This window comes from Corapipo altera, unplaced genomic scaffold, assembly GCF_003945725.1.
Source record: "Corapipo altera isolate COAL_440 unplaced genomic scaffold, ASM394572v1 268, whole genome shotgun sequence".
NCBI lineage: Eukaryota > Metazoa > Chordata > Aves > Passeriformes > Pipridae > Corapipo > Corapipo altera.
The window spans coordinates 7,080,097-7,098,184 of record NW_020884901.1 but is presented as its reverse complement, the minus strand read 5'-3'; the positions used below and the strand labels follow the sequence as shown (position 1 = coordinate 7,098,184).

The 18,088-nt window shown below is 44.5% G+C and overlaps 1 protein-coding gene across 1 annotated transcript in view; it reads right to left on the bottom strand.

Annotated features, from left to right (window-relative positions):
- BRINP1 (BMP/retinoic acid inducible neural specific 1) overlaps positions 1-18,088 on the bottom strand; it is a 90,477-nt gene that overhangs the window by 9,172 nt on the left and 63,217 nt on the right. The window contains exons 4-6 of the mRNA XM_027650203.1: positions 13,216-13,385; positions 11,806-11,911; positions 4,478-4,714 (exon numbers count right to left, since the gene is read on the bottom strand). Of these exons, the coding sequence (XP_027506004.1) occupies positions 4,478-4,714; positions 11,806-11,911; positions 13,216-13,385 (513 nt within the window). The remainder of the gene's footprint in view (positions 1-4,477; positions 4,715-11,805; positions 11,912-13,215; positions 13,386-18,088) is intronic.

Sequence of the window (18,088 nt, the reverse complement as noted above, 5' to 3'; positions counted from 1 at the left end):
AGGAAAAGGAAAAGGAAAAGGAAAAGGAAAAGGAAAAGGAAAAGGAAAAGGAAAAGGAAAAGGAAAAAAAAGATAACTAAGTGCACCAGGAGAGAACAATCCCATGTGTCGGTAGAGGTGTGGAATAAAACAGCTGCTAGAAAGGTCCTGGGGTTTGGTGGGCTCCATGCTGAAGGTGGGTCAACACTATGTTCTCTCTGGAAATAAACTGCAAACTGGGCTGGACCCAGTTTTTTTGGGAAATCAATATTCCCCTCTTTTTGGTTTGGGACTACTGAGGCTGCACCTGCATTTCTCTGCCAGCTTTAGGGACAGAAAGGGGAGTAGAGAAACTGGGAAAGCAGAGCTGAGGGACCCCGAGATGCTCAAGGGAGCACAAATCCTGCAAAGTCACGTGGGGGGGGGCTGCACTTGTTTAACTTGGTGAAGAAGAGGCCAAGGGATATTCTAATTACAGCCTGCAACTGCTCAGAAGGTACTTACAAATACAAAGGAGAGAAATTCCTCTTATTACAGACAGATGATATAACAAGAGGAAGAGTTTGCAACTTGAGAAGTTAAAATGATTCACTGAAAAACTTCATCATTTGGAGGTAATGCAGCACTGGAACATGCTGATCAGAGGTGTGTAAAAATCCCATTTTAGACTCTGCTAGACAAACCCATGACTGACCTGACCTAGTGCTGGTTGTAGTCCTGCTTCTAGAGGGAGGTTAGACTAAAAACCTGCCCTAAACTTCACAAAGTAGCCAACAAGACATGCAGCCATCTCTTCCTATCTATGTTATTTTTTCATCCTTTCCCAGACCTTTTCTTTTTTTAATTCCTTCATCCCATTTTCAGAAAGAAAAGAGGACAACAGAAAAAAAAAAAAGGGGCAAAAAGGAGAGTTTGTAAAGGCTGATACCTTTGCAATGAAAAGAAATAATCCATAGAATTATTGGAGAAAATCAGACCAGACAATTTACACCCTATAGTACAAAGTTAAAGATATTGGCATAACAGATTTCCTGTTATTCATCAACTTGCAGTTCATGCTTAACTGCCTAACAAGGAGTATCAGGGCATTAGTCAGTACCAGCACCACATAGATGGGAAATGGATGTTCCCATCCTACTCATCACATGGTGGAACCGAGCACCTCACAAAAATAATCATCATCATTGCACCACCGACATCCGTGGGACATCTGCTTGTCTCCTCCAAAGATAACTTCGAGGTTTGGTTTTTTTAATCATCCCTCAGGTTTTCACTCTATTTTTAATGTTGCTTTCAGTGCCCTTCTCCTCCCCAAAATCGCTTCTCCCCTGCTCAGTGGTCCTCTGGAACCATCACCACGTCTAATTGCTCCTGTTGACCGTGCTGATTACTCCGGGTACCTTTCAGCAGTAAAAGCCTTGCATTTGCTTCCCACCCCTTATAAATCAATTCCCTCAAAAGCCTGTTTGTGCAGGAGCCCGAGCTCTTTTCCCTCTGATGATGAATGTGCTACATTTTTCATCGAGACGGGCAAGGCAGGAATTTCGGTGCAGTGTGCACATTTCGCTACCGCAGTGCAACGCTGGGGGAAAAACAAATGAGCAGCAAATCTGGCCAAATAAAAGCTGGATGGGGTTGTTTAAAATAAAAGGGGATGAGAGAAAAAACAAAACAAAACAAAAAAAAAACAAAACTACTTTCAAAGCAGGATAGTTTCTTCATTATTTATGTATAAACTTTATAAATGTGCCCAAAAACCAAGAGTATGGATGGGGATATTCCCTATTTTTGAGAATAGTTAATTCTTAACCCTGAGAATTTCCAATTAACCAATAGATCTGTTTGCATTTGTTGTTGTTTTAGTTCTCTGCACAGAAAATGTTGGTGATGGCTGGGACTACACCTCCCATGATGCTGCTTGGCCCCTCTTTTTTGCTGAGTCAGTCTCTGCAGGGAATCCCATGGCAATGACTCAGCATCACATGTGGAACAGGACAGTGTCCAGCCTCTGCAGCAGAGGGGTGGCACCACAGTGAATTTATATGTCAGACATCTCTTTCAAAAATGAAACTTTCATTTTTCCAGTGTTAAAAAAAAAATAAAAAATCCCATTTTCCTCAGAAAGCAATATTCTTGGAAAAAAATAAAAACAAAAAAGAAACAAACAAATAAAACCCCACCTCATGACTTGATCAAAAGGGGTTTGTTTTTTTTTTTAGATTCAGAATCACAGAATTGTTTTGGCCAGCCACATTAAAATGCCAAGAATAGGGCAGTGTTATTGTTCTCAGTCTGCGCAGGAGCAATGAAGCACAGGGCTAAAAACCTCTGAGCTGATTCAAAGCAGCATCAGTTCACTGCAGCCTCCTTGACTTTGAAGACGCTTTCCCAAACCACACCGACTCTTGATTTGCCCTGCACGATTTTTTTTCCAGATTAACAGAGGATCCAACACAGCCCAGAAGCAGAACACAAATGTTTTAGGCTATCACCAGCTTCCTGTGCAAACGGTGTTTGCTTTCAGAGCACTCGTGTGCCTTTCAGTCCACTTTATTGGAAAAGCCTTCGGATGTCATCAGAGATTTCTCCTCTGCTGTTCATAATGAAGAAAATCCTCTAGTTATTGGGAATATTTATTAAAACAAAGAAGCAAAACACTAATACTACAGTCTTTTGTGATAGCAACTTTCATCTCAGAGGATAAGTTCACGCATGATGCAACAAAGTGATGAATGAGACGCAGCAGCTTCAGACATAAAGATAATCACTCCATCTAGCCCTGCAAAACCTCCAGCCCTGGGTGGAATATGGCTAGAGCAGAAATTGCACTGCAGGGTGTCGCTTTAACCTGGCAAATGAAAAATACCTTCCCCCCCCTTGAAATCTCATGAGGAGGAAGATTGAATATAATTATCTACCCCAATCTTTGCTTTGGATCGAGTGCAACAAGGACAGAATGTCACAGTGAAGGAGTCACAGGGGGGCTGTAACTCCTCCCTCCATAGGGCTCTCACCTTCTCAGTGCCTGGGTTACACCTGGAAGGTGAAGGGGTTGATGGTTGGTGGCCAACCTGTGGCTCTTGAGCATCTCGTGGGAAGATCCTGTGCCAGAACTAACAACTGGTAACCACGTAACCAGTGGCAGAGCTGTGCTGGCAGCTACTGCCAGTAAGTCTGACTTGTGTAGGATTGAGGGGGCAGAAGGTTCTGAAATCCACATTTCTAATTTGCCATCCCATCCATGAATCCATAGAAACCCTAAGAAAATATCTGACTTTTTCAGCTCATGACCTGCTTCTGGGACTGCCCCAGCCCTGTGCTCCCCAGGGTACGTGGGAGGATCTTGTCAAGATGATCATCACTCTGGGGCCATGAACTATGATTGATTCTGCCCAGCTGGACACCAATTTGACAACGTGAGTGGGACACAGGAATCTGTGCAACAGCAGAGACACCAGCAGGGTCCACATGTTGAAGTGGAAACGTCATAGCCTGCTCCATTCCAACCATTAAAGGGATTAAAGTGACCTTCAAGATGGAAGAAAGAAATTGCTGTTATGAGAACTTGTGAAGAAGAATTCTTCAGTGCCTTGAGTTGAGCTAGATGGTCCTTTCCTCACAATTTTCTTTCCTGACATGGAGACCTGGACAGTTATGGCAATAATTATTGAAGAAAATGTGTTGGAAGGTAACTGGTTAGCACCAAGGGATGAGAGTCAGCACAGGGACAAGTTCTTGACGAAGTTCTGCTTAGTCCTGTGTGGCTTCAGGGTAGGCAGATCACTTGCTAAAGGAAAGGATGCAATTCACTGATGATGTTGCTCTTTCCTATCTCAAGCCCTTGAGGGTGAGCATCCCACGAGTACCACAGCACTATTATAGGTCAATACTACTACAACCACCAGCATCAATGTGGAACAAACTCTGCTGACCACCCCAGCCTCACCCTGGGAGAAAGTGGAGGAAGAAGAGAAATGTCCCCCCCAGCAAATATCAGCCCTGTAGGAGAGAGAAGTCATTTTCCCTTCTCCTGTCAGTCTCAAATGCGGTGTCATCTGGCTGGTACCTTCCCTCTCTGAATTGCCTTTCACCAAAGCAGAATAAATCATTCATGCAAATCCGAAAAGCAACTTCTGCATCATTTATACTGTGGAAATTTCTCTGTAGAACTATTAAAAGTGAGATTCAGAGCTGGTTTGGTATGAAAACAAAAATCAGATTTTTAATCAAATAGTTCCGTGGAAAATATTCCTGTAAATCTGTGTGGTCTGTGTTCTTGTCCGTGCGTGTGTTTAATAGGGGGGAAAAAGGTACTCCCTTAAGACTAAGACCATGGGTTTGGGTTCAGCATTTTCTATTTTTTTATGCAAGCTGGAGCATTATATTGAGAGAATATAAGAGAGAGAGAGAGGGAGAGAGAGGGAAATTCTTACTTGGTATAATCTGACACATTTTGTTTTGCAGTAAATTAACTGGAAAATGAACTTTGCTCAGTTACCTGAATTCTCCAGATCTTTATAGGCTTCTGTCCAGGTCTTGGCCATGTTTGCCAGGGTGTACTCCATGATCTGGATGTCGGTGATGGGGCAGTTGCACTGGGGGAACTCCTCAGAGCACTGGCAGCCGCACTGGCTGTCCCGGCAGATGTACTCGCCCTCCCCGTTGCACATGATGTAACTCAAGGCAGACTGGACAAACTTCTCTTGTAAATACTGAGGGAAGATGATCTGGAGACCTGGCAGGGAAACAAGAGAGATGCGGGGGTGAAAAAAATAAATTAAGAAGTCAGTTCAGGTATTTGTTCTTCATTTCAAAACCTGTTTTGTTGACAGCTTGGGAAAGTGATGCTGAGGAATTAAAAGCTGCTGGGGTATTTATCTTGGGGCTGTCATGAGTAAGGAAGATGGGGTACAAATTGCATGTTTCCAGTGCAAGTAATGAGTTAGCTGAGAGCAGCGAGACAAGTAACTTCCCCCTCCCCAACACCCAGTCTACTCCCTTCATCCCATTCCCAGATCCCAGTAACAGTACAAAGCCCCTGAAAGCAAAGCCTCCCTTATTTCCAGGTGTGGGGTCTTTTGTCCCCTGAAACCAAGTGCTAGTTCAGAAGTGATGAGCATTTTGCAGTCCTGACCTGTTTTGAGAGAGACTAAATGGGTTTGGTACCACAGAAACAAGGAAACTACGCACTGAAAAAGAAAATAAGAAAGAACGGAAAACAGAAGAAAGGAAAATAACCCAGGGAGGGATTTATAAAAGACCCTTGCAGAGTTAAGTGCCCAGCTCCCACAGCATAAATACAGAAGCTGGCTACCTGAGCCTTTGCAGCTCGCTCCCTGCTAGGAAGGCTACTTGCCAAATCCTATAAAAGTGCAAATGGATTTAGTGCCAGTGATTTCAGTGGTGCTCTGAAGATTTACATTAGCAGGGAGATTTATCCCTTTCTCCACTGCCAGTGTTTTTGTACCCACCCATCTGTGCAGGCATTAGTGTAAGTGTACCCTTGCTCAGACATCAGAGGACATATTAACAGTTTAAGTGTTTGCCCTGTGTACAGTGTACATGTTTTTCCACCCTGTCCTCCTCCCAGCTCCCTACGGATCTCCCTGAGGATTCACAGCTGTTTTCTTCTACCTGGCAAGTCCTGCCTGTCAGACTCTCTCAGCGTCTGTGGTGCACGAGGCAGATGACAATAACTCCGAGCCTGGCCAGCTTGCTTCCTTGTGAAGGCCCAGGGATTTTGGAGTGGCAGCTAAAGGAGTTTATGGCCTGAACAGCAGCACTGAGCTCGGCAGTGATGAAGGCGCGCGGGTCAATTACCCATCTGTTTGTGGTTCTGCTGCGCTGAGTTACCGTGTGCATGGCTGACAGCTCAGCCCAGTGGAAGGGAAATCACACAATAATTCAGGGGATGAGAGTGTGCAGGAATGGCAAAAAGGGCCATGACCCCTTTCAGGAGCTCAGGCCCATCTCTGATGGGCCGTGTTCACCTCAGACAAGAGGAAAGCAGCGGGCAGCGACCCCGGGACCCCCATTACCCTTTTGCTTTTGGATCCAGAGAGACACCTCAGCCTTGATGAGGTCCCTGTGGAAGAGCAGATTTTGGGAGGATCAGGAGGCTGTGGAAGGCACACAGGGACCTGTGTTTCCTCTCCCCCTGGGCTCTGGGAGCACCATGCCTGGTGGCACCGAGCTGCCCCTCTCTCTGACCCCGTTGGCAGCTGAGAGCGGAGCAGTGGCAGCTGCTGGGCAGGATGAGCACAGAGCTCCCTCCAGCTGGGGAAGATGTTTGTGACACTGGCACAGGAAGGATTTCAAGCCTCGTCTTTGGAGGCACTGTGTTTGCACAGATCCTGCTGCCTTTCCTATGGTGGTATTTGGGACAGGAGGGAACAAAGAGCTGACCTGTCTACAGCATCCCCGCAAACACCTCAAAACTGGCTGAAGGAAGATCAGCATTTTGAGGTCCCCTTGGTCTTTTCTGAGATGTTTCTCAGCAAGAAGCTCATCTTTCTTCCTGCTGTCTTCAGGAAGTCCTGAAGATCAGCCTCTTTTTGGGATTTTAGTGATAGGACAAGGTGGAGTGGCTTTAAATCAAAAGAGAGTAGGTTTAGAATGGATATTAGGGAGAAATTCTTCCCTGTGAGGGCGATGAGGCCCTGGCACAGGTTTCCCAGAGAAGCTGTGGCTGCCCCATCCCTGGAAATATTCAAAGCCAGGCTGGACAGAGCTTGGAGCAACCTGGGCTAGTGGAAGGTGTCCCTGCTCATGGCAGGGGGTGTTGGAATGAGAAGATCTTTAAGGTCCCTTCCAACCCAGGCCATTCTACGATTCTATGAATTATGTGAAGCAAACACCATAGAGAGATGGTCCCTTGTCAAACCATCATACTGACATTAGAGATGGTCCCACCTGCCAGGATCCAAAACTTTCCTTCAGAATGGAAGGAGTGTGCTGTGCTGTTGGAGAACTGATCCACAAAAGAGGCTTGGAGAGCCTGAAGGCTGCTGCACTCACTGAGCTTTCAAGCTCACAGGAGAGTGGGGCTGGACTTCTTGATGTGCACTGACTCTTTATTCATGGTTCAAGTCCCATGAATACATTTTTCCACTCTGCTTCCCAGAGGAGCAACCTGCTCTGGCCTCACCATTTGAATATGACCAAATGACCCTCAGGCTCTTCACTTCACATATTTTCTCTTTGAATTTTAACTTGGATAACAGCATGACAAGCTGTTTGGTCCCAGCTAGAAATGATCCTGGCTTTGGAGATTTTTTTCTTTTTTTTCTTTTTTTTCTTTTTTTTTTTTTTTTTTGTGAGGTAATAGGGTTGAAAAAAAGCAACTAAAATTTCAGGGAAAGCATTTCCCATTGCAAGGAACATCCACTGTGCATCTCAGCACATGCAGAAACATGAATATTCTGTAATCTCCAGAACATAATGTGGTCCCATCCTACACTGCAGTGCCTCATATGGGTGCTTGCTTTTTGCCTATAAAACTTCTGGCTTCTAAAAAAAAAAAAAAAACGTTTCCAGAATAACCTCCTCTTGTAAGAAATAATCTCGTGTTTAAGAGGTAATCAGAGCCCTGTACACTTAGCACCAGTTCAACAAAGCACTTATATAAATGCTTAACTTAATCAGGGAAGCAGTTTTGCTGGAATCCACCATTACCTGGAGCTTTAACACACAGCACATACTCAGATATGTTCTTACAAAAGTGACACACAAATCCAGCTGCTCACTGGGACATGAGTGTGCATAGTCCAAACACAAAACCCTGATTTTAAAACTACAAACATGCTGTAAGGATTCCATGTGACTCGGATCTTCCAGGCCAGGAATTTCCTTGTGAAAGAAATCAGTGTCAGGAAATACAGCTGTGCCTGCTTTTCCATATATATATATAAATATTCACACATTTCTCATCATATCCAGACAAGGGCAGATATCAATATTTTTGGTTTAGTGTGGAGCATCCTAGTGACTAGATCTTAGCAAGATGTTTTACAAGCACTGTGCCAGCAGCATCTCCCTCAGTCCTGGCACCCTCACAGTTTGTATATATTTCTCTACTGTGCCCAGTGACTAAATATTGCTGAAATTTAGTGGATTTCGTTGTCAGGATTAATCTTTTCAGATCACTGCTGTGGGTGTTTCAGTTGCCACCTGTGAAGCAGGAAAGCTGCAGTCCCAAGGACTATGACAGCACACCAGCCCCACAGAGCAGCTTGCAGCTGGCCATGGTAGCTGGGAAAGCCCTCTGTCAACCATGACCTTAATAAACCACCCCAGAAATGCTGTTTTGTTCTCCAGGAAATGTCTTTGAATGTTGCAAATGCTAAAAAAAAAAATTACATTCAGCCATAGAATCATAGAATCAGCCGGGTTGGAAAAGACCTCCGAGATCATCGAGTCCAACCTTAATCTTTGAGCCTTGCCTGCTGCTAAAGCAACCTCATGTCAGCAGCCAAACAGGGGGTCAATCTGGTCTTAAAGACTGAGATACTGGACCATTTCCATGGGGAGAATCCCTCAATCCAAGCCAGGGGACACAAGGAATGGGCTCATCCCCAGCAGAGGCTCTGGAGCAGAAAATAGATGCAGAAGGGAAGTTTGCTGGTGACCAGCATTAGGCAGAATATCTTAGTTTTGAAGATATTGTTCAGGAGGAATTCTGCAACTCTATGAAGCAAAAAGTTCCTCCTTCAAAATTAAGAGCAGCCCAGATTTGGTATAGGTTTGTCTTGGATAACTACAGGCAGAATATGAAGTGTCTGACAAGGGAACATGTCCTTAATTCACCTAGAAAAACTATTAAAGAGAGATGTTTGCCTTTAGACTGTATATAAAAGGCTTCCTGCATTAAAAGAGGTAAATTTCCCCAGCTCTAAATTAGAGCTATTTGAAACATTTTCCACAGAAGAGTTCTCTGTTGAAAATGCAGTTTCATTGAAGCATTTTGTGAGAGCATGTTGACTCCAAAAGCACTTTTGACTTTCTAAATGTATTTTTTTCATACTTCCTCATCTCGCTTCACTGCAAAGCTGAAATGTTTGTCATTACTGTTCTGCCCATCTTGGCAAAAGCTCTAATAGTAATTGTAATGTAAATTCTAATATTATATTACCATATATATTATAAAGACATGTAATAGATTTCTATGTATATTTATATATATATAATATATATGGCATTTATACATATATTGTAATATAATATTAAATATGGTAATATGTTTAATATTGTATAGTTATTGTACATAACATTATATATTATGTATGGTATTATATTACCATATTTGATGTAAGAAACTACCTAATATGCAATATTTCCTGCTTAATGTTGCAAAGTTTAGAATAGCACAGAAGGATTTTACCTCATTGAAACAGTGCAATGCTCCAATATTAACATATACTGTCAATAACAATATTGATATAACAGGGGATGTCTCTGGAATTTTAGTTTCCTGAGTCTTTTGAAAATATTCCTTTTTCCCCCTCAAATTTTCCAATTTCAGCCTCGGACACTTGTCCTGGGATCTCAAATTCCCATTTCCCACCAGCCTGCTGTAGAGCTGCTGGAATCCTCCCCTCCCATGCTCTGGTGGTCTCCTTTTCCAGGCAGCTTGTGGATCATCCATGGATGTGGAGGCAGCTGAGGGAGAGGAGGATACAAAGTGCAAACAATTAGAGTCCCCTGTGAGATCCTGGCCCAACACAGGATTCCTCAGTGCCATGTTGGGAGGCTGCATCACCACACAGCCCTCCTCACACACAGGACAGGGATCTTAGTCCAGGGAGGGATAGGAAAAAGTGAAACCTTCTGTGATCTGTGATCAATATTGTATATATGCACCCCAGTGCATGTACAAACACACTGGGTTCACATGGATACTGGTTTACAAATTAGGGATTATTTCTGTCCCGATAACCACAGGTGCAGAACCAAACACCCTGCACTCTCCTCCCCTGGAAGCTCCAGGCTGGCTCACCCTCCCAAACCCTTTGTGCAGGCATGAAGGTAACTTAGCTTTGGTTCATAAAATCGTGGAATCATTTGGGTTGGAAAAGACCTCCAAGCTCATCAAGTCCAACCTTTGACCCATCACCACCTTGTCACCCAGAGCAGAGCACTGAGTGCCATGTCCTGGATGTTGCATCCCCTAAAGGGCATGGTTTTGACACCACGACTCTCAGGGCTGGGCAGCAGCAAGTTCAGGAACAGAAACTCTCCCTGTCATGAAGAAGCTGCTCTTTTATTGAGCCAGGCTCAGAGCTGAGTGACACCAAGGCAGGAACATGGATTTCTGTCAGCAGCTCATGCTCGGCTGCTAATCAGATCAGAGGGGACTCGGTCACGATCCATTACCTGCTGCAGCCCTGTGACTAATTCCTAATGAGCCTTCTCAGAGCAGAGGAAGGATCCTGGGTAATTATCCCAAGAATCGCACTCCAGATCAGCTGGAAAGCTCAGGTGTAGCTTTAAAGGTCACTTTGTTCTATTAGAAAGAGCTCCTGCCTCCTTTCCCTTGCTCTGTCCCTTGCTTGGCTCTGGGCTCTGTCTGCACCGGGTTATGCTGTGAAGCTCCAAAAAACCCACATGTGCTTGACCCCCAAGGTCCTCTCTCTGCTCCCATCAGAAATCACAGCCTCATCCACCTTACATCCTCTCTCTCTCCTAATTTTTCCCTCTTCCTCCACCTCCTTCCCCCTCCCTTGGTTTATGTCCTCTCCTGTAGGATCACATAGCCAATAGAGGTCTATTGATTTACCTGCTTCTCTGCCTATAACCCAAGCTGCCTGCTGATTTAGCTGTTTACCCAGTTATCTGATGTGTCATCCTTGGGTTTTCATTACCAGCAGCCACCATCAGAGTACACAAACCCTCTCAAATTGCTTATTGTTAATTAAGTAAGAACCAGAACTCAGTGGTTTGGATAATCACTGGAAGAGAGAAAACAACCTGCCTATTATTTTTAAAGGCAAATAATAACAACAATAATAATATATCCACAACATTACTCAGTAAATGAAACCCAGTTTCTGTGAAACCAAAGATTAAAACAGCACTTGCCAAATTATACTCAAAGCGGAAGATGTAATGTAGCCCATTCATCTGAAAAATTAAAATTTGTGCAAGTACAAGGATTCCAGAAATAAAACCATCTGGGCAAGTGAGCAATTAAATCCCACATTTCCTTATTTTGTCAAAAATTTGGGAATAACCTTCATAAATTACACGCCCAGTGAATTTCCTCCTTCTACTGAAGTTGACTTCTTGCTAACCAGCATGTATTTATTTATTAATTCAGTCATGACCTCTATCTGTTGACTTTTGGACTAGCTCCCCAGCTGGGACTGAAGCCATGGCTTCTAGCATCCAAATAAAACCTCAGTGACTTTTCCCAAAGATTACGGTCATTAGAAAGTCCCAAAAGCTGATCTGCAAAGCTCTTACACAAATCAGCAATTTGGGAGGGACAAAGAGACATGGGCACAATGCTCCTTCAATATTGATGGAAAAGGTCACTTTTTTTTTGTATTAGTGTATGTATAATACACAGAATTCCATGAAAATTCAATGGCAGGGGTACGCAGATACTTCACTGGGGTCCCTTTAGCTCAGTTCTTGTCAAGCTCTGGCTCTGCTCTGCTGAGCATCCTGTGAAGCCTCCAGAAGCCACCAGTCCTGCTCCAGGGAACTAACAGCCAAGGCAGAATCACAGCAGAGAAGGGGAAAGGCTGGGAAGAAGGGCACCCCTGTCTCATTTCAGCCCCCCACTCCATGCCCCTTGTTGCCACATCCCTCATTCCTGAGCCCTACCTTGCAGGTGGAGTTTGCTCTCAGTGCTTTGCAGAAGGACAGAACTCACAGAGTCCAGATTGTCGTAGCTGTTACAGCCCAGGGGGCCGGTCCGAGTTTCTGTTACCTACAGAGGATGCAGAAAAGAGAGAGTGTTCCCTTTGACTGCAGCACCACACCTTCCCCAGACTTCTTCAGACCTTGGAGCACAAAGACTCCTTGTCACCAGCTGATACAACCCAAAACACATCTTCCCTAACTGGGGAAAAATGCCCTACCCTGGACAGACACAGCTGATGTTTGGTGCACTCACAGGCTGGAAAAGCAGAATGAAACGTGCCTGCTTTCTTTATGGTGCTGCTCGTTACTCTGGGCTTGGCAAAGGGATCCTGCAGATTGATGCTTCTCATAGAGGATCTCCACTGGAGAACATCAGAAGCCAGCAGAGGAATTATTCCCTGGCTTCTCTTATTGGAAAGCAAGAAACAGAGATGGATTGCCAGCCCCCAGTGGCGCCTGGCACTCCCATATGTGGATACCATGCTTGTGCTGAGGATAGATGGAGGCACAGATGACCTGTGGTGCTGTTGCTGTTGGTTTCCAGCCATGGAGGAGAGCTGCCCTTCCTGAATTCACCATGGGTGATTATCTGCTGTCACTGTTTCAATATCTCAATACAATTTCCCATCCAGAAGGGAACAGGCTCAGCCATGAGACACCACAGAACAATAACGAGAGCTGAAACCTTTCAGAAATGGCTAACAATGACGACTCCATCCACATCACCTTCCCTGGAGTGAACTCTGCAACAATAAAATCCCTGCCCAGTGTAGGATGATTGCTTTCAGAGAAGGCAGCCTTTGTCTACAGAGCCATTTTCCCTATTTTGTATTCTCTGAGCAGCTTCCCTTCCTTCCTGCTGCAACCCCCAAGCTGTCTCTCAGTCCGTTTCATTCCAGATGCCTCAGTAATGCCACACAGAGTTTTTCGCCTTTCCTTGTAGTAAATTCAGCTCAGAGATGTTTAGCAGTCTTACACCCACAAGAGAAAAATACTTCTGGGTTGCACGGGGTTGTTCATTTCACAGACCTACCTTTCCCTTCCAACCTCCATCACTGATCTGGGTTCTCTGCTCCCTCTCTCCCTTCCAGAAGTCACTATCATGTTTAGTGGAGTGATATATCCTACATATAGTGGAGTGGTTACATCCTACATAACCATCACACTGAGTGCCCACCTCTCTCTGGATATTACTGGATATATTACTGGCCTTGGGGAAATCAATTCTTCAGTAAGGTCCATAAGAGAAAAATTTACCCTGGGAACAAAACAACTTGTGATCCTTAAAAAAGACATCACACCGGGCTGGCAGATCCCTGCAGTGTCAGTGTGGGCACACAATATTTCTCTTCCTAAGGCAAGACAGAGTACCTTGATTGCTCCGGTAGAGATCTGGATCTCATGGAGTCTCCTCATGGTGCCATCACGGTCCACAAAGTAGGAGGAGGCGAGCTGGTGCAAGGCTTCAACGCTCTGCGTGGCATTCCCTGACTTCCTGTCGAGGCGGCTTTTGTCCATGTACATGGTCAAGGCCTCCTCTCCTGCAGCAGAAAGAAAAGCAGATTTCAGGCTGCCAGGCAGGGTCACCTCAACAGGAACAAATGGTGTCATCTGTTGCACCTAAAGAAAGAACTGTCTGACACCAAAAACGCTCCTGAAGGAATCAGCCCTTCCTCACCAGCACCAGAGCCCCAGTGTGATATGTGTGAGTCTTCTCTATTCAGACAGAAAGCCCAGGTCCACCACACTGGTAGATCAGCTCCATTGAATTCAGTAGTCAACATTTTGGGCATTTATTAGCCAGCAGAGCATTACCACAAGTGCTGGAGAGGTTTCAGACCATTTATCCCACTCGAGGAACATTTTCTCTGTGTGTGGTGCCTCTAGAACGATGCTCCTGACAGGGGAAGATGACACTTTTATACAAGTCTCTGTCTGAGCTGATTTTTAGAAGGAATAAATAATGACTGGAAATAGGAGGTAGTTGTGTAGGTGGGTACAGAGGACAAACAAATGCTAGTTGTGCCTCTTCAGCTTCCAGAGATGACGCAAAAAGGAAAAAGAAAGGGAATGAGTGAAGGGGAGCAATCAGAGGAAAGAGCAAACAAGAAACTTAATTTAAACTAACCACACTTTCTGCTTTCTTTCCCAGAGTCTCGTTCAGGGAATTTAAGCAGAGAGTGAAAAACACTGTACAAGGTGAGGGACAACAGATGATTTTGTGTCAGTAACCACAGGGAATCTGGGAGTGAAGCAGTTAAGAACTGATAAACATCAGTAGAAACCTGAATGTAACAAAATACATCTGAAAAGTATATGAAGCCGAGGAGTAATATTTACCTAAAAGTTCAATTTGTGCTCGACGAACCAGATAAAAACCCAGTTCATTCTTAACATAAGGTTGGTACTAAAAGAGGGCTAAAAAAGGTGAAATGCCATCCTGCACCCTTGACATGTGAAGCTCTGATTTTAATAAATGCAGAGGCAACTATGGTAGGAATGTGCCATTTTTACATAACTCTGTTAATGAGAAGAATGGTACCTGTTCTGACTCAATAGATGAACCACTGATGAATCCACTGCCTCTAGCAATGATAGCATGGTCAAAAAAAAAAAAATGTATGACCATTTCTAAGGCCAAGAAATAGTTTGTTCTTCATCATCTTTGCATAATTTTTTTAAGAGAACAAGGATTTACTTTTCTTTAAAATTCTTATTAGTTGAAATTGTTTGATTCTTCCAAATTATTTCTTTAATTGCATAAATGAAAAAAAAAAAAACCAATAACCCCACTAAGCCCTCCCCCTCTCTTTCCCTGGAAATTGTCCAGCTTTTATCTGGAAGCAAAATGCCTGAAAACAAACCAAAAATATTCTGGCTGAAAATCAAAATATTTTCGTCAGATTTCAGTTTTTTCAACAAATAGTTACGTTGAGGATTCAGCCTTTGGTTTTGAGATGAAAAATGGACACTTTTTTGTAGGAAAGAAGATACTTTTCATGGAAAGAATTGATTAGTTGTAATCTTCTAATTGGCTTCACAGCAGCTAAGTGGAGAAGTTTAGCACATAAAACTTTCCCTTTAATATTTTGTTAAGAATAACAGACTGTCCTTTGAGTATGATCAAAGTTGTGGTGGTGACAGCATCATCATTGTTGCTGCTCACAAGAAACACTTTCCCCAGAAAACGAGCAGCTTTGATTTCCTTTACCACCATCAATGTTATTATGTGTCGAGCACGTGAGGAGCCCTTGGCAGGGATCAAGGCTCTGCCACATCAGGCTCCATCCACACAAACAGAAAGATAGTCCATGTTCCAGAGAATTTAAACCCCTGTATCTGATGAGGCACAACAGGTGAAGGTAGCAAAGCCACACTGGGATCAGTGTGAGGAACAGCCCACACTGCATCCCAGGTGCCTGATGCCATCGAGGCATTCTAGGGTTTCATCTTTTGGGTGAGTTTCTCAAGGGGATTTGAGGTTTTGTTTGGTCAGTCTTCACGAGGAACCCTTTTGCCACCAAAAGGACACTGCATGGTAGTTGGACAAGGGGCTGGATCAGTGTGAGAGTGTATTTTGAGCTAAAAGTTTTGTATCTCATGTAACAGAAGTGTTTAACTGCATGGAGATGCAGCAGGCAGAAATGAGGTTGTGACAGGAGAAGGAAGGCCTGGGATAATTGTCCCCTTAGCTGTGATTCCCAGAGGAACTTGATGGATCCAGCCACCATCTCTTCATTGATTCTGCCAGTAATTGTAAAAAACAGCTTTTTCTGGAAAAAAAGCATGCCTTTATTACTAGCCAAAGCACAAAAATCAGGACCTTTTCATTCCAGTCTAGTCCATTTTCACTACAGGAATGCTGAGGCCAGGAATCAGGATTGGATCACATCAGGCAGTAGCAGTAGTGCCACATGACCAGGAGATCCACCATTAGCTTTGGTCCCTGGACAACACAAATCAAGCCCTGAGAAACTCAATAGAGAACAGAATCCTGTGCTCTAGGGCAGTGGGGATCAGCGATTTCCCCTCGAAAGCGGTCATCTTTTTTCCTCCCTGAGGAAGAAAACAAAAGTAAAGCCCATGAGATATGGTGCTCTTGTGAGGGATGAGTACAGTCCCTGGGAGTGGAGGGTGCTGAGCAGAAACACTGCTGCTGGAAGCCTATTCCATGTGGCTGAGTGCAGCCCTGGAAAAGAACAGCATGCCCAGGGAGGGGGCACATGGGAAAGCAACTCTTCGATCGAGAGAGGTTAACAGACTTTTCCTGCATTATTAAGTCTTAATTTCTCTTTTATTAAGCGGGTGCTGTGTTCCAAGTTGTTTTTCCTTTAGGGCTTTCCCTGCAAATTGGCTCTGTGTGCTCCATCCCAGAGCAGGGGTGCCCCTCAAAGTGACCCTTTCACCAATCCCGTCGTCAGAACTAAACCGGAGCAGGGCCAGGTTTTTCCTGGGCTCTGGGGGGATGCTCGGTAGGTTAAGAGGCAGCAGAGCAGTTCCTCGTGTGGCCACGTGTGAAAAGAGCTGCTGTGTTCAGGTTGGCCGGGCTGAGCCATCCCCCCCCCCCCCCCCCCCCCCCGGGGGCCCTGCGACAGCTGGCGTTTAAAAGGCAAACAATTTCCTGTGTGTTTGTCACTCGTTTGCAACATAATGAGACATCAGGCGGAGTTAGAAACAACTGTAACCCAGGGCAGAACGCCTGCAACTTTTCAGAGGTCTTGGGAGAGCAAGTGTGCCAGGACATGTCTGGTTTTATATCCCAGTGGTCTTGTTTAGCCCACAGACTGTGATCAGAGTGTGTCCTCTGTGCATAATGCATGCCCAGCTTCCTCTGCATCTACCCTGGGACTGCCATTGCCAGCATAAATCTTTCTTTTCTCCCCTGCCATTGCTCACCATGCTCTGGGCTGGTGGAGCATTTAGCTCTCCCCTCAAACACCAGTTCTCCTTACAAGTCTCTGCATATTTAAGATAGTTGTGTTGTAAAATCAGGAGGGGAAACAAGCCCCTGTGAATAATTTACAACCTCACCCAGGCAAAATTAAAAATATATTTTACCATCAAAGGTCTTTGTTATTTCAAATTTCCACAGATGTGAGTGGCAGGAAGAAAGAGGCACGTCAATGGAAAGAACAGTAAACCCAGAAAAAAAATATCTCACTTTCCTTGGCTGTCTTGGGCTCTGTAAAACATGGTCCTGGAAAGCAATTTCCTCAATAAAAAGCAGTTTATCTTTACACAGACTTCATTAAGGCCTGATGCAGGCAGTCACTTGTACTCTTCAGTGCTTGGAAACCTTCTTCCTCCCACATTTCTTGCTGATGGAATGGACTGTTTGAGTGCCTGGACTGGAAGAGCAGCCCGAGGATCTTTGAAGGACATTGCCACACCAGAGGCCATTTGACTTCAGTGGAACTGAGCCAACTTACCTACCACCTAATTTGTGCATGAATCATATGCACACATCTAATCTCATCTCTCTCTCATCCCAGTGTCTGCAGAGTGCTTTGGGAACAGACAGATGGCCAGAAATTCCTCAAAGTTCACCACAAGCTTCACAGTGTGGCAAGGCTGGAGGTGAGGTACGTTAGAAAAAGCAACAAAACACACTCTGTGCTAAAATTAAGAGCCTCTACCACTGCAGAATCCTGCTTAGAGAGAATTGCTCTCAGAAGAAAGGCATTTAAATGAAAGAAAGGCACAACCCAGGAGGGTAAAGGAATAGTAAAAATAATACAGGAGAAGAAAAAAAAAATTCAGCAGCAAATATCAATAGGAGCTGCTGATTTTCACTCTTCCCATGTTCAGTACTCATCACTCAGAATGTTTATGCAGCAGTCCCTGCTCAGGGGTTCATGGCCCTACAGTTCTCTCTCTGATGTCATCACTGACATATTCTGTGTGCACACACAGACCTCTCTGCAGCCCTTCCCTACACATTTTGAATTTTACTTAACTGCTGCTTTTTCAAAAGCCTACTCCATGTTACTTGTGCATCCAGCACAGGCCTTCTCAGCCATCTCTTCCTCTCTGCTCCTGCTCCCTGCCCAGCTCCTTGACCTCCCTTTTCCTGGAGCTCTTTAAAATTCCTCCAGTTCTAGCAAGAAAGGATGTTTTTCCTTGGCCATCTCTTCCTCTCTGCCCAACTCCTTGACCTCCCTTTTCCTGGAGCTCCTTAAAATTCCTCTAATTCCAGCAAGAAAGGATGTTTTTTCCCTTGTGTTTGGTTTCAGTCTGTGAAAAA